The following is a 15567-nucleotide window of genomic DNA, read 5'->3' as shown; positions in this document are numbered from 1 at the left end:
GATCATGAAAAATGATGATGATGATGGTGATGATGATGATATCCTCGTGACAGGTGGTTTGCAGCTGCCTGCCTTCTGCTGGAGCTCCCACTGGGTGCCGGGCTGGGATTCCTGAAGGAGGGAATCTCATGGACACCTGTGTCACCACCTCCCTCACACCCCTGGGCAGCCACAAGTAAATCCATCGGGAGTGAATTACCACTGTGGTATACAACGTGACTGAAAAGTGATTTACCAAGAAAATTCCTCCCCAAAAAGGTCTCCACAAAACGGGGATAGCAGCTCTCAAAGGACGTCGCCAGCTGTATTAAACCCAAAGTTGTTTGCAAGACATTCAGGACTTAGAACGGCAGCGATGTGAGGTGTGTATTTCAAAATTTTCCTGCTTTATCAGGCAACTGAATCTCAGCTGAGTATCACAAATACCTTTCCAGCAGCCAGGTTGTACCCTGTGCCTCGAAGAGCAAACGATTAGAGCAGCAAAAGTGAATAAAATCACAGGGAAGAGACTGGTTCAGTTCTGCTTCTCAGACAATCTGCAGGAGGAGACACAGAGGGGCATTCTTAGTGAAACTGGTGGTTTTTTCACCCGGAAGTTATTGCAGCACTTCTTCAACAGCTTTACTAAATTGTTTTGCATTTTGATGCATTACCTTGATGCGAAAATGTAAATAGTGGTTTAGTGACAAATAAACATATAAAAAATAGAGCACGTATATACAAACCCAGACACAAAAACAGTAGGATAACACCTTTTCCATTGCTTTAGCCAATTTTTATTACCTTTACATTAACAGTACTTTTCCCGAAGTGTTTTTTAGGATAGAGGCCTACATTGTACATGATTTTTAAACTAGATTTTCTACTTTTTTTTTTTTTCTTTTTTTTTTTTTTTTTTGTCACCCAGAGGATTGGCAACTCACTGCCCCCCAGATTCCCAGGGGCACTCCTGGGTGTGGGACTCAGCAATTCCACTGCCGTGGAACACAGCTCAATGTATTTCCCTGCTTGTGGCATCTTTGAACACCTTGCACTGGACGAGCTCCCAAAGGAAATTTCAGGTTAAATGTAGCCTGATTGGGTCAAATTATCTCTGCTGGTACAGGACCACAACTTTCCACTCTGGAGCCATCCTGGCAACACTTGGGAATGTGTTTTTATAAATGAATCCCCTGGAATTAAAATACAACAAAATGAAGGTTAGGATATAAAATAAAGTAAAACAGTGTGCTTATCTGCATGTTCTCTTCCTCAGAGGCCTATGGAATAAATTACATCCACGGATTCCTTTACATCTGTTTGCACATATAACTCGATCGTGTTCATACATATGAATTTGGCCTAGAATTCCTTTTTTTTTTTAAAGCACAAACAAGCCCTTCTTTAATGTTGATAATGAAGAATTTAAAGAAATAATCCCACATATAGGCGCATAGATACATTTGGATGTATTAGACAGCAGATACATTCATATATATGTTGTAGACATTTAAAGCAATAAAAAGTAGGTTGTCCTTGTATGAGAATGATCGGTGATAGTTAATAAAGATAATATCATGGAGAGAACTAAATCACACTTGAACAAGCTGATGGTTACACAAACAGCATTCCCTGCACTGACCAGGAATAGCAGACTCCTTTTAGTTCCCTACAGATGGCTGTGCAATGACATATTCAACATTTTCAGCTGAGGAAAAGGGCCTGCACGTCTAGGAGAAAATGATGTAGTCTAAGAAAACCCTCTCTTTCTTTCTTCCTTAATAAATAAAACTGAACTCCTGTCGTTTATTTCTTCCTGCGTGTCTCAGGTGACCTGGTGGAACAGATGATGTGTGATCACTGGTGTTTTGTGCAAAACCTCTATGAAAGCACAGATTACGTCAGCTGGGACAAAAGCCTGCAACTTTATCTTGGCAGAGGTGGGCTCTTGCTGTAGGACTGCGTCGTGATGTACGACGTGCTCCTTCTGGAAAGCTCCAGCTCCTCACCGAGTGTCAGATGTCTGCACGCTCCCCTGAGTGGCAGCTTGCTGCTCTCCCTGCTCTGGCTGCCTTGCCCGAGGGACACGGAATTCCATGGAATTCCACACGGGAACTGATGCAGGAGCCCAGGAGGCGTCACGGGGGCAGGTGAGTGCCCGGGCTGGATGGGCACCGGTCCTGTCACACCTTCCAGGTGCTGCCCAAAGCCTGGGCTTCCCCCGGCCTTGATGGGCTGGGCTCAGATTTCACCGGGCAAACGAAGTTCCAGCAGCGTTTGTGCTTCTGTTTGTGTTTTCCCAATACAAAACTGCCTGTTGACAGGATGAGAGCCTTGCCACCCTGCACGGGCCCGCAGCTCCTGCGACAGAACCCCACGGGCTGGCACGGATCGCACGGGAAACGTTTTCCAACTCGTTCCGTGCATTGTACAGCGGAATACTGAACACCCTAACTTCTGCATTTTAACGCCTTGCTCTTTTTCACTCGTGAGACGCAGCAAAGTGAAAAGAGAGCGAAGGCTACACATGCAAAACACGCTTCCAAGTGAAAGAGTTCCAAGGCTTTCCCTGAAAGAACCCTAAGAGGAAGCTTAAGCCGCTAAAGGAAGGAATTTCCATACTGGCATGTTTTATGTAAAAACAATTCCGGACGCCAGCTCCCCGGCCAAAGTTTATTTGCTGTAAAGAAGGTGTGCAGGTACCGCTGTGCCGGAGCCAGCCCCTGCTGCCACCCTCGCACCCGCCGCACTCCCGGAGCTTTTCCTTTCGGCGTGTGCGGCTCCCCGGCGGTGCCTGGAGCTGCAGCCGCCACTTGGGATCTATAAATGGTCCCGTTTGCGGCGGGCGAGCCCCCGCAGCCCGGGCCGGGGGTCTCTCTGCGCCCACCGCGCTGCCCGAGCACATGCGGGGCTGGGGGGGCACCTGGGGCGCTCCCCCGCGCCGTTCCCGGCCTGAATTTCGGGTTCAAAGTGACAGCTCTCTGCTATTTCTCTCGGGTTTCTCTGCTGCCTTTTGCTTTAATGCTTTCGCCACGGCTCCAGAGCGAAGCGACCCGGCTCCGGCGGCCGCGCTCGCCCGGCCCTGCCGCTTTCCAAGATTTTTCGCTCCAAGAATGGGAAAAGGCGGAAACTATCGAGAAACCGCGGGGCAGCCCCCAAAAAATCACCCCGCGGCTCCCGGCCCGGCCAGCGCTGCGCTGCCCGCGGGGTCCCCAGGAGGGATGGAGGGGGGGGGATACGGGGATGGAAGGATGGGGGGATCGGGGGACGGGGGGAAAGAGGGATGGAGAGCGGAGGGATGCGGGCATGGGGGGAAGGGTGGAGGGGGGCAGGGACCCGGGCGCTGCGGCGGCGGCGACTTTGCTCTTTAAATCGCTCTCCAAAGCGGATTTACGGCTGATCCCCCCCCCCCCCACGTCAGCGCCCGGGGGGCCGCTCGCCGGCGGCGGCGGTGCCTGGGGCGGTGGGAGGCGGCGCGGGGCGGGGCGGGGCGGGGGCCGGGGGACACTCGGGCGGGGCGCGGGGCCGGGGCCGCCCCGTCGGTGCGTGCCGGAGCCCATGAATTGCTCCGGGAGCGCCCGGCGAGGCTGCGCCGCGGCCGCGGGCTCCGGGCACGATGCAGAAGAGCGTGCGGTACAACGAGGGGCACGCCCTGTACCTGGCGCTGCTGGCCCGCAAGGAGGGCACCAAGCGCGGCTACCTCAGCAAGAAGACGGCGGAGACCAACCGCTGGCACGAGAAGTGGTTCGCCCTCTACCAGAACGTGCTCTTCTACTTCGAGGGCGAGCAGAGCGCCCGCCCCGCCGGCATGTACATGCTGGAGGGCTGCAACTGCGAGCGGGTGCCCGCTCCCAAGGGATGCGCGGCGGGCAGCGCCAAGGATGCCGCGCTGGACAAGCAGGTACCGCCCCGCGGGTGGAGGGCAGGCGGGGAGGGAGCGCTCGGGGCCGCCCCCAAGCCCCCCCCGGCGGTGCCGCCCCCGGCCCGGCCCCGCCGGCGGCTCCCGCTCGGGCTGGCAGAGCGGCGGGGCCGCCGGTGCTGGAGTCCTGGCTGGTGGCTCTTGGTTCCTCCCCGAGCCCTGTCACCCTTGTCAGCCGCGGTGACGGCGCGCCGAGTTTCGGTGGGCTGCCCGGAGAGCGGCGTTTCGCCAAGCAGGTGTTCAGGGGTCTCGGTGCCAGCGCTTGTGCAGCTGTGCGTTTCTCAGCGAACTCGGCGCGGCCAGGCTGCCGGGGCCAAAGTCCCCAAAGCAGCACGGGGGCCACTCTGAGGGAGTCCCTGCGCCCTTCCCTGCGGGGCTGCCGCCTCGCCCAAGGGTGCTCCGGGGGGAACACAGCCGCTCGGCTCCCCCGGCGACGCGGGTGGCGGCCGGGCAGGGGGCTGCGCAGCCGGGGTGAGCCCCTGCCCTGCTTGCAGCCTGCCCCATCCCGCGGGACAGGGACGGCTCCTGGCCAGGCAGGTGTGGCGAGGCCGGCAGGGCTCGGGTGGGAGCGGTGGCACAGCGCCCGACCCGGCTCCGGGGGGCTCGGACCGCGCAGGGCTCGGCTGGGATTCCTTCCCCGGGGGGCGACCCCGAATGCCAAATTCCTGCCCTGCCGCTGCCCCTGGCGGGCCGGCTGATCCCGCCCGAGGCTGATCTGGGTGACAGGCGTGTGTCAGAGCAGCAGTGGTTAAATACTCGCGTGTATTACATAACCGGGGAGGGAAGGACGCCGTGGCTGTTCGGCGTGGATGGGGATCGGGTGTCTTACCCACACGCCTCCTGTTGCCTCATGCGAATCGCTGATCTTGTCTGAAAGGTGCTCGAGGCTGGTGCTGGCGTGCCCCGGTGCCTTTCTGCCGCGCCGGACGGGTTTGGGGAAGTTTGGGTGGCTGCAGGTGTTTCCTGACGCCTGTGAGAGAGCGACAGGGACCGCAGCCGCTGGTCCTGAAACCCAGCACACCTCTGCAGCCGTAACTTTGCAAGGAGAGCTCAGAGATTCGTGTTATGTTCGTGCTTTTTTTTTTTTTTTTCCCCCACCTGTAAATAATCCCGGCGTGCTCCGGCAGCCTCCGGGTGTCTCGTGGTGAAGCCAACAAACTTTGGGGGAGCTGGGATGGTTGCAGTTATGTCATATTCGCCCTCCAATCCCCGCTTACTGCTCTGAGGCACGCTTCCGTAGCGTTACAAATGGAGCGCTGGAGGATCCCCAGATGATATTAAACATGGATGTTGCCCTGCCTCCTTTACATTGGCTTACTACGCTTGTTTATCAGCGGTGTTGTTAAATTACAGCCTGACTGAGAGAGCTGCCTGAAAACAAATCCCTTCCATGTCTGTTCTCTGGGAGCCTTAAGTTGTGCTTTTATAGTGATGAATGAGTTGCTCATAATTACATCTAGTAATAATTACAGGGCAGGAAGCTGAGCTTTTATGGCTTCAGACATCGGCTATGTTGGTGCTCTCAAGAATAGCAGACTGCTATTCAAGAGGCAGAAGAAATTTTTTTTTTTTTTCTTTTTTTTTCATGGGATGCTAGTTTGAATTTTCAAGAGATATCATCAGGAAACATCCTTTTCTGGTCGCCTTTTGGTTGATCCCCAGCTGTATTCAAAGCTTTTGGGTGTTAGTAGCTTTTACAGGTGCTTGTACACACACACACGCAGACACAAACCTTTGCTAAGGTGTACAGGAAATTCCCTCAGTGGCCAAAACCGATCCATTGCAAGAAAAAAAGATAAAAAAAAAGGTTTGAAAATTAAGCAGTCTCTTTCATTTAGAAAACTTGCTCGCATTCTTAAAGGTGTAAAGCAATGAGCCACGAACCTTCAGTTTATTAACAGAGGCAGGCAAACTTTAATCAGATGATAATGAAAAGTCGATATTGCACATGCTAACTCCTGGCAGTGAAAAAATACTGCGCAGATTTAATTTGCTTTGATTTCACCACACCAATGTATTAATGGAATGGAAAAGAAAAAAGCTCTGTGGCAGTTTTTGAAGAATCAGATCTCTATTCTCCAAAGGAGGGACAAAATACAAAAGTTTTCTGCTTTAGTTTGGGTTTTATTTACCTGAGTAACTTAGACATTGGAGTGATATGTGCTATAGAATTACACAGATGAGGGAGAGAAAGTGGAATTAATCACACCAGAGAGCTTCACCAGTAAACCTTGAGTGGATATTTGAAAAAGCAACGTGTTTTGTCCGAGTTACATAATAAAGATTATGGAAAATGCTTGTTGGACAAACAGATTTCGTTTTCCTTACCTTGCAGATCCTTTCAGGGTTGGTTTCCAGTTGTTTGGGCATTGGCTGTCGGGTCATGTGCCAGCTGAAACTCTGTAAATTGCCAGATCTGAGTGGGACGAGTGCTGGGCTGTGCTGTCCTGCTCAGGACGCGGAATTTTGGCTGCCAGATGTGTCCAGGTGTGGTGTCCATCTCCCAGGGACACGTTCCACCCTGCTGGGGCTGCTGGGGACGTTCAGGTGGGACAGGAACCACCATTCTGAGCAAGATCCCAAATGCCTTCATGAGACTTGCTCTGTTATTTTCACCATTAAGGCCTTGAGAAACAATTCCCGTGGCAGAATGTGCTTATTTTGCCTTTTCCATTAGCATATTGGTATTTTGGGGTTTTTTTTCCCCTTTCAGAGGGATATTTGCTTCAAAGGAAAACCTGTTAAAAGCACAGAACCTGTCTTGATAATGACTGCATAAAGAGTGAATCAACTGATGCCCTGGAAATGTGTGATCACATTGAGCGTGCTGCATGCCCTGAATGATCTGCAGGGGGAATTCCTGTTTTTTAGAGAAAAGGGTTTTGATCTCCCTCAGGTTTTAGAGGAGTTTTCCCGAGCGCCAAGCAGGTGTTGCTGTACACTCTGATTTCACATCTCAGGGCGAAAAATGAGGATATGGATTTATTGGGAGAACAGCAGTGTGGGAGAGGCTGGGTTTCAAATCAGCAAATTAGGGCACGTATATACCACGGGCAGATAGGTCCTGGTTTTAGTTAAACTGCTTCTTCCCAGGGGAACCGAGGGCTGTAAACAGGTGCAGCTCCCAGCAAGTTTGGTCTTGATGAGAACACATTTCTGCTTTTCTTTCAAAACCTGTGGAAAGAGAATGGCTGGCTCTGTCTCAGCAAGGGGTCAGTCTCTTTCAAAAGTAAAGCAAAATGCCCCAAACCATCCGTTTTTGCAGACCTTCACAGAAGGCTGGCGCTTGTTACCCAGCAAGTTCACCAACACTTATTTTAAAAATACTACTGGAAACAAGTGACCAGGGGAATGTAAATATTGACATTACAATTATTGTCCGCGTTGGGAGGAGGCCTGTGTGTTTAGCTTCTTTCATAACTATGCATTGAATACATGGAAATGTTCTGATACTGTCATTAATAGCTGTCTCGGAGTATTTAAGGTTGCAAATGTTACATGATTGGGGCAGAGATATTCTTTGTATCTTGCCTGCAATAATCTTCCTCCCACTTAGCAAAATTAAATGCAGTATTAGGTCCGTGTCCCCACAGATTAACAGAATCCAATCATTTGAATTTTTTTTCCTGCCTGCTGCAGCTCTGGTTTTGTAGAGGACACTGATTTTTGTGGATCCTCTCTGTTTTACACTTACTGCTTGGCACATGCCACCAACAGCTTTGCTGTACCTTCAGCTAATTTAATGTTTAACAAAGCAACAGCACTTAAAGGGCATTTTTTAATGAAGATGAAATTAATTGAAAGTTACTCAGTTTTTTTTGGGCAACCCCCCCAGTGTTGCTCAGCATCCTGTGCGTGTTTAATGCTGCAGATGGCTGAGGAGTGCTGGGGGTTTTTTTGGCACCCTCAGGATTTGTATTGTCCATAAATCTCACTGCTCTCATGTGGGCAGGGAATTCCCCTTGGTGTTCCAGTGAAAGATAGGCCAGAGACCACCGTGCTTCAAAAATTTTCAGGAGAAATTAAAAAAATAATAGATGAGTTTTTCTCCTCATCATCTGAGAAGAAATAAAAAGTTGTGTTGTGCTTTTTTGTTTTCTTTTCTCCAAGTTTTGTTTTCTCCAAACTTTTTTTTTTTTAATGGATTACCTTCAACAGAAGGAGTTAATTAAAAAATGTGGTTATCAGTGCTCTTGGGGTTAATGTTTTTGTAAGATCTTCTCATGACACAGTCCCTAAATTGTGTGAAGACAGCTGTGGGGTCCCCTGCTCTTGGTCACTTTCCCAGGTTGTCCCTGTCCCCCAGTCCCTGTGGAGGGACATCAGGGCTCGTGGGCACATTCCCCAGATCCTTCAGACTCCTCTGGGTCTGTGTTTGAGGGGCAGCAGAGCAGGAGCCACTGTCACTGTGCCTCCAAGGGGCTGCCCCTTCCTCCTCGTGAAGAGATGAAAAGTGAATTTACATCCTCCCCTGTCACCTGAGGCAACAGGTGGGAAATAAATACAAAAAAAAAAAAATAAAATTAATGAAACCCCCAAACAAACAAATGGAAAAGAACCCAACCCAAACCAGCAATCAAACAAACAAGCAAAAACCCCCCTGTGGTCTGTCCAGGGACTGAGATCTGCTCTTTGATGAACGTTTTGTGTTTGTTCAGCAGTGAGCTCCTTTTGTGAATAAGGAGAAGGACAGGAGAAGCTCACAGCCATATTTATTTGCAGATTTGCCAAAAGTTAGGCATTTCCTCCCAACTCTTCAAGATGCGTGTTTCTTCTGTGGTGTTACCAGGTGGGTTGTTTGTAACTGGGCGTGTGTGGGGGTAATAAGATCAGATTTTGGTGGGACAAAGTTTTATTGGATAGAAAGCACGGACTGAGGTCCTCAGCTTTCCCCTGCAGGGCTTTGTAAGGTCCTGAAATATTACAGTGTGCTCCAACAGAAGTGCGCAACGCCTAATTAAGTTATTGGATGATAATTAGATCCCAAGACAAACGACATTTGGCAGGGGCTGGTTTGTGGGGCTGCTGGGAAATGCTCTGGGCCAACAGGTGAAATGTCAGCGGCTGGAAGCACAGGTTAGACCTCACTTGGAAGTGCAAAATCCCGGAGCCTGGAGACCAGAAATGTGACTGAGTCCTGTAAGAGCGATGTGAGCCCCAGCCCCAGCCTCAAACCTGCCAGGGGTGGCCAGCAGCTCCTGGTGGGGGTGAGAACGCTCAAATGAAGTTCAGATGAGGCACTCCAACAGTTTAATGTGAATTTCATTCTCCCACCTGCCTGACAGCCAGCGCTGCTGCTCGTTTCATTTCGTCTCCCTTGTTGATGGAGTTGCATTGATTCCTCAGACGTACCAGGAGATCTGCAGGAAAGCAGATTCTGAGCACAGAAACAGCAGCTCAGTCCCCAACTTACTGCATGATTGTGCTTCATTTATCTTCATTTGCCTTGATTTAACTTTTAAACTTGATCTTTTATTTTTTTCACTGTTTTTTTTCCTTTTTTTGGGGCAGGGTGGAGAACAGTGCTGGTGGGGCTGTGGGTCAGCAGCTGCCTGTCCCCGCAGGAACGTGAGATTTGGGGGAGCACCTCTTCCCAGTTCTTTCTCTGTACCAGTCATTACTGATTGAGGGATGGGTTTTTTTAGCACTAAATGTGTAGGAACATATGCTTCCAATTGAGCTTCCAATTTTTTTTTTTTTTTTGATTTACCAATCCCGGTGTGATTTTCTGTTTGAGCTACAGGATCAGTATTTATAGAAGCAGAGGCTTCCCCAAGTCAGTCCAGCCATTTCAGTTTCTTTTGGTGCTTGCCATGAGCTCAGAACCAGCTGAGGTTTTTTTAGCAAGTGTTATAAACTGCCAATTCTGAAAAGAGCTATATTATCATTTTGAATTTTACTTCTGGAAGTTGTTTGTGGTTTTTTTTTTTTAAATTTTTTTTAAAATTTTTTTTGTAGATCTGATCATCTCCACTGCATCTTTAAAAAAATTAAGAAAGGTTGTGTTTTAGGAGGTAAATGCTGTAACTATTGGAAAAAAATTTGAATTATATTATCTCCTTTTTGCTCATGGTGCTGTGGAACTGTGACTTTTGCCCATTTTTTTGCCTTCTGAGGTTTCTGAGCGTGATATAATGTCTGAGCAACAGAAATTATCTGATTAATTATTCTGCAGGCTTGAACTAGTGTGATTCAAGTTCTTGAGTTACTGCAAGGTTTCCATTGCACCGCAGCGTGCCCTTTGCAATCTTTCAAACTCAGCAGCCTCCCTGCATTGCTGGGGAATCGGTCACCCCACCCCAAACTGGGTGTTTGCCTCTGTTCTGGCAATTCCCATGCTGGATCCTGAACCTCACCCCCCTACTGGTGTTGTCTCTCCTGTCAGGAGCAAGCTTCACTACTCAAAAATTTTAAATGAAAGTTTATTATGGGATAAAAGGGACAATATCCAGTGCTTGCCAAAATGCCAGAAGCACACCATGAGCTTGAAACAATTTTCCTGTGTACTTCTCATGACAGTGGTGAAATGCATCTTGATGAGAGTTATGCATATTCAAACATTTGTGTGACTTTGGATATTCCAGGAATATCTTTTGCTTGGTTTTACCCTCTGACTCGTCTGCATGCCGTCCTGTAGATTAAATCAATATATTTTATTTCCTCTCGAGGCTCCATTCTGTTGTTTTGACACTGCTTGCTAACTGGAGGGTCAGTAGTAAATTTTTCCCCTTGGTGTCCTGGTTTCTGCCACCGTAATCTTATCATTCAGATAATGTGGTCTACAAATGTGAGAGCTGTTTCACACGATTGTTTGAGTTAGTTACACAAATAAAGGCATTTCAACATTACATGGTGTCTATTTTAATATTATGCTAAGGCCTAAGATATATTTATCACTCTACTATTTCTATAAGCCATGCAGTGCACAAATAAGCTGACAGATCACACTAGACCAAAAAGCAGTTTAAAGGAATTACAAACAGCACTGTATCAGAATATTTGTGATCAACTGTAACTTGCAAAAGCCAACCCATAATTGTGAAAGCCGATAACTACATTTTCCATTTACAACAAATTTACAACTCATTTACAGCTCTGATGTCTCAGGACTAGGCCGGGGCCCCACCTGTTGGAAATTTAGGATGGCTGTTTCTGTTTCTCTCTGATTTCACTTCCTCTGCCTTACAAGGCTTGTTTCTCCAGTTTCGGCAAATGCCAAAGATTTTGTGTTCTTCTCTGGAGCTGTGGGGATCGTGCCCAACACCTTTGACAGGATGTCTCTGCTGTCCTCCAGAGCCAGAGTTTATTTTTAACCCTGTGCGTTCATGGAGGATCAGGCGTGACAAGAAAATTGCAACCTCCTTTTTGCACCAGTCTTGCTCTCTTCAACGTGGCTCTCACGGAGCAATTTCAGTGAGCTATTAAAAATCCTTCCTCCTAATAAATCTGCTGGGGAGATCTGAAATTGTGCAGGGCAAAGCTCTCTTGAGAGAATGGTGGAGAAGAAGTGGTGGAGGAGTGGGGGGCTCCAGCAGGCACACCCGCGCAGCATCACCTCTGTCATGCAGGTGTTTGTGTGCAGGTGATGGCTGATAAACGATTGATAATCAACTGCATTTGACTTCTGCAGCATTGTCTCCTGCTCTGAGGGCTTGGTCAGGAGCAGCAGGCGAGGGAGGGCTGCTGGGGCAGAACTGAGCCCTGTGTGTGTGATTTTCCAGGTTTTTTTACGTTGATTTTGTGTCGCTGAGGTCTTGCGGTTCTGCTTTCTTGGCCCAACGGGTACCTGATGGCTGAGAGAAATAGCAGGGCCTCCTTTCTTGTTGAGCACTCAGGAAGGAGTTGTGGTTGTGGTTGATAAAGGTAATTAATCCTTGTTTTGGGGGCCCAGCTTGGCTCAGGGGGGAGGCATGCTGGGAGGCAGAGCCAGCCTCTGTGAACGCAGCAGCTAAAATAGAAAAGTGCCACTTAAACACCAAAGATCAACGGCTGTGTCTCACCAGGCGTCCGAAATGAGCTGCATCAGACCTGCTGGGGTTTGTGCTGACCTCTGCTGCAGTAATTCCTTCTTGCCTCACTGGCTGCCGTGGAGACAGACGTGTCGGTGGCAGGGGAGTGATGGATGATGAAATGATGTAATGAGAGGTGCCCCAGGACGTGGTGTGTGTAAGCATTTCTGACCTCTGCAGATCAGAGGGCAGGAGATGTGCATGGGCATCACAACAGGTCTCACCTGTGCGTGGTGGCTGGGCCAGGGTCTGCTGAGGGGAGAAAGCTCCCAGCAAGGGCTGCATCACTGTGTTTGCACACTGGCACTGCGTTCACTGCACCAGGCAGCCTCAAACACAGTGCTCCTCTACCTGCCTAATGCCAAAAACTAAAAAAAAAAAAAAAGAGCCCCCAAGACAGAACCAACCACTAGAAACCCCAAACTGAGCGTGAAAATGACAGACAAAACTTTTGAGAAACGGAGTCTTCGACCCAGGGCTTCGGTTGTGGGAACAACCACACAGAGGCAATTGGGGTGCAGATCTCCTGCAGTGATGGGGGCACGCTTGCAGGCCCTGAGTGGGGGGTTTTGCTCATGTCCTGGGTGCCTGCTGCAGATGGGAGCATCACCTGCTGGCAGGAGCATCACCTGCTTGCAGATCTCTCTAAATTGTGTGGATGTCCACAATTGTATCAACCTTAAAACCATGTTCTAGTTTACCCCTCCCCTCCCGATATCCCCCCAGTAAGGGACAGAGGTACCCCAGTCACCAGGCCAGTTTGCAGCTCACCACTCCGACATAAGCTACTCAACAGACTCTATCCCTAATCATTATATTTCAGTGAAAACATTTTTCTGTGAGCTTTCTGTCTTGTTAGTAGAAGGTGATTTCAGTAAAGCATTTGGAGATTGCTTTATAGTGAACTTTCAAATAAAAATTGGTCTATCTCTTATGAATGAATATATCCTGACGTGCAGTGACCTGTGTGGCAAATGAGGGATGCCATGGTTGGCTCTCAGCAATTAACAGACAGATTAATTAACAGAGAATTAGCAGACATATATAATGTGTGCAGGTTAAGAGAAGTGTTACAGATTTATGGTTATGTTTTACCCCCCTTGTGTTGTTCTCAGGGGACGGCCTGGGTTTGGGATATTTGGCTTTTGGGATATTGTCACTGTGGTGACATCTGACCTCCAGTCTGGATTTGAGGAGGTAAACTCCACCACTGGGCAGTGAAGGAGGAGTCAATGGGCAGAAGTTTGAGAGGGGCCAAAGGGTTAAAAGGCAAAATCTCCATTGTGTGGATGAACACATGGTGGGGAAAATCCTCTGCTCTTGGTGCCGTAATATTTTCTCTACTCAGTCTTCTGTCGTGTTTTTGATAAGGTTTAATAAACTTCTCTAAATGTATGAGGAGTGAGTAGCTGTTTCTCACACCTGGGAGAGCCCTGCTGTCAACAGGGCCACCCTGCCACAGGGCTGCAGACCTGCCAGAGCTCTGTCTGCACCCCTGGGATGATGCTGGAGTTGATTACAGCCAGAGGATCTTGCCTGGGTGCTGCTCTGCATCCCTGTGGCTCTGACTGATGAGACACCCTGATGCCTTAGGAAATTAATTCTGTGTTTTCCATACATTTGTGGTCCTGCAGTTCTTGAGTGTGTAACTCTGAACTCCATACTCAGTGTCAGCTGCTGCTGCCCCGTTTTGGGCAATTCCTCTCCAGGCCTGGCAGTCAGGGGCACCTCACAGCCCCAGGGCCAGAAATGTAGATAAAAGCGAGTTGGGGGCAGCAAACTTGGGCTAAATGACTTCATTAGCTGAAGCTGGGATTGGAACAGATTAACCCCCAATCTGCAAATGCACCAAACTTACAGAAGTGTGCAAACCCATGGCCCATGGTCCATTTTTGGATGTAGCCCCTGGGGGGCTTTGTCTGCCCAAAATGTACCTGAAGGCCCTTCAATAATGTAATCACTTTTTATTCTCTTAATTTTGTCTGGGCTCTGTTTTCAGGTAGCCCAAAAAGGCATCAACCTGACAAACTGAGAGGGGTGCCAGGTGGTTCTGCATGAGACAAATAAATATATTTGAAAAGGACGGGGGAGAAAGAAAACTATCTTCCCAGCACTGTTTCAGACAGGTTTTCCTAAAGACCATGGGCTTTCTGCAAATGTGTCTTTGATTTTTAACATTTAGTTTTGCTTTTTTTGAGGGTGTTTGAATGCATGTCTTGGGTGTGTTCATTACCTGGATGGTCCAGAGCAGAAGGTGCTTGCCTGGGCTGTGTCCTGCCCCTCTCACCCCGTGGGCTCCTGGTGAATCAGTTTTGTGTCGCTGCTGCGACTTCTGCAGACACAAACAAGCCTAAAATGCGGAATCCCATCCCATCTGCTGGCATATGGGTGGCACCATCTGCATGGGGATGTTTGTCTATCCCCGCAGCCTTCCCCGTGCTCAGCGGTGGCTGTGCGGGTGACACAGGAGTGGCTCCCACGAGCTGTCACCTGCAAGTCTCTGCAGACTGCAACACCTGAGGAGGGTAAAGGCCCCTGTCCTGTGTCCGGGCTGCTCCTCCTCTAATTCGTGGCTTCATTTTCCTCTGGGACCTGTTGGGTGCACCTGGCAGGTTTGTCCTTCCAGGCAAGAGGCTCTCCCTGGTCCTGCTGATCTCAGTTGTTCACATTGTTTCAGGCAGTTGGGGTTTGATGCACTTGGGCTGAAATTGGTAAGAGCTTTTATTCCTAATATTTGTTTTGTAAGTTATTTGTAATTGTAGCAGGTTCCCCTTAATACCACTTGCATTAGAAAGGTGAATGTATGAGTTTTGTAATAATTGGCATTCATTGCCAGGGTAATATCAAATGTTTGTTCACACTTTTCCTCCCTCTTTGTGGCGTCCCCCTCTTTGACCCTTTCCCTCCCGCATTTGTTTTGCCTCGTGTGAATTTCAAACTGCTTTTGGTGCACATTCCTGGCCTGGTTTGTGCCCCACAAATGGTAATGTGGTGCTTCCAGGCTGTGCCACGGGCAGTGCTGGGAGCTCTGGCTCAGCCCCTGTGCTGCTCTCACCAGGACCAGGCCAGAAGGTGACTCCAGCTGTGAGCAGGAGCAGAGCAAGAACCTGTGCAGGGCTTTGTTCATCATTTGTGTCCTTTCCCATGGATTCTCCAACTCACTGTGTCCTGCTTGTGCAGCTCCTTCAGCAGCTTTATTTCTTGCTGCGGGCATCTCTCCCACTCCTGGCTGAGAGATCCTGACTTTCTGCTGCTGTTTTTAGGGTGGGTGGAGAACTGTAAGCAACCCAGTCCTCTTATTCTGAGCAGTGTAAGGCACCTCGTCCTTTTGAATTGTGTTTCTCATCTTTGCTAATAAGTTTTGATATTTATACTTTCCCACCTTACTGTAATGTCAGCATTTGACAGTTACATGCAGTAAAAACAGACAATTCCCCCCCCCCCCCCCCCATAAATTACTGTGGTGTAATACAAAAATTCTGAATTTTCTAAATTCTTGAGTGAGTCAGGAACACAAACCTGAGTGACTTTGAATTCACCCATGTTCTTCAATCGTTTCCTAGTGCAGTCCAGTGGCAGCCAGACTTTTTGCTTGAGTGAACGTTGAAAAGTGTGGAGTGGTCACAGTGGCTGGGATGGGAGAAGCTGCTGGGGACTGGG

At 49.1% G+C, this 15567-nt stretch overlaps 1 protein-coding gene and 1 long non-coding RNA gene across 7 annotated transcripts in view; one reads left to right on the top strand and one right to left on the bottom strand.

The window, feature by feature from the left end:
- Positions 1 to 753: 753 nt before the first annotated feature.
- Positions 754 to 14147, bottom strand: LOC119695401. The gene is made up of 2 exons (XR_005255196.1): positions 4728 to 14147; positions 754 to 1172 (listed from the first exon to the last, which is right to left on the bottom strand). It is a non-coding gene; the product is annotated as an uncharacterized LOC119695401 (long non-coding RNA).
- RASGRF2 (Ras protein specific guanine nucleotide releasing factor 2) overlaps positions 3426 to 15567 on the top strand; it is a 132053-nt gene continuing 119911 nt past the window's right edge. For 3 of the 6 annotated variants that reach the window (XM_038123817.1, XM_038123814.1, XM_038123813.1), the window contains exon 1: positions 3426 to 3880. In XM_038123817.1, the coding sequence (XP_037979745.1) occupies positions 3596 to 3880 (285 nt within the window). In that variant the 5' untranslated portion in view covers positions 3426 to 3595. The remainder of the gene's footprint in view (positions 3881 to 15567) is intronic. The other 3 variants (XM_038123819.1, XM_038123818.1, XM_038123815.1) reach the window with 1 other exon arrangement.

Source organism: Motacilla alba, chromosome Z (assembly GCF_015832195.1).
Source record: "Motacilla alba alba isolate MOTALB_02 chromosome Z, Motacilla_alba_V1.0_pri, whole genome shotgun sequence".
Classification (NCBI taxonomy): domain Eukaryota; kingdom Metazoa; phylum Chordata; class Aves; order Passeriformes; family Motacillidae; genus Motacilla; species Motacilla alba.
The sequence above is the reverse complement of the archived record's forward strand: the minus strand, read 5'-3'. Positions and strand labels throughout refer to the sequence as shown.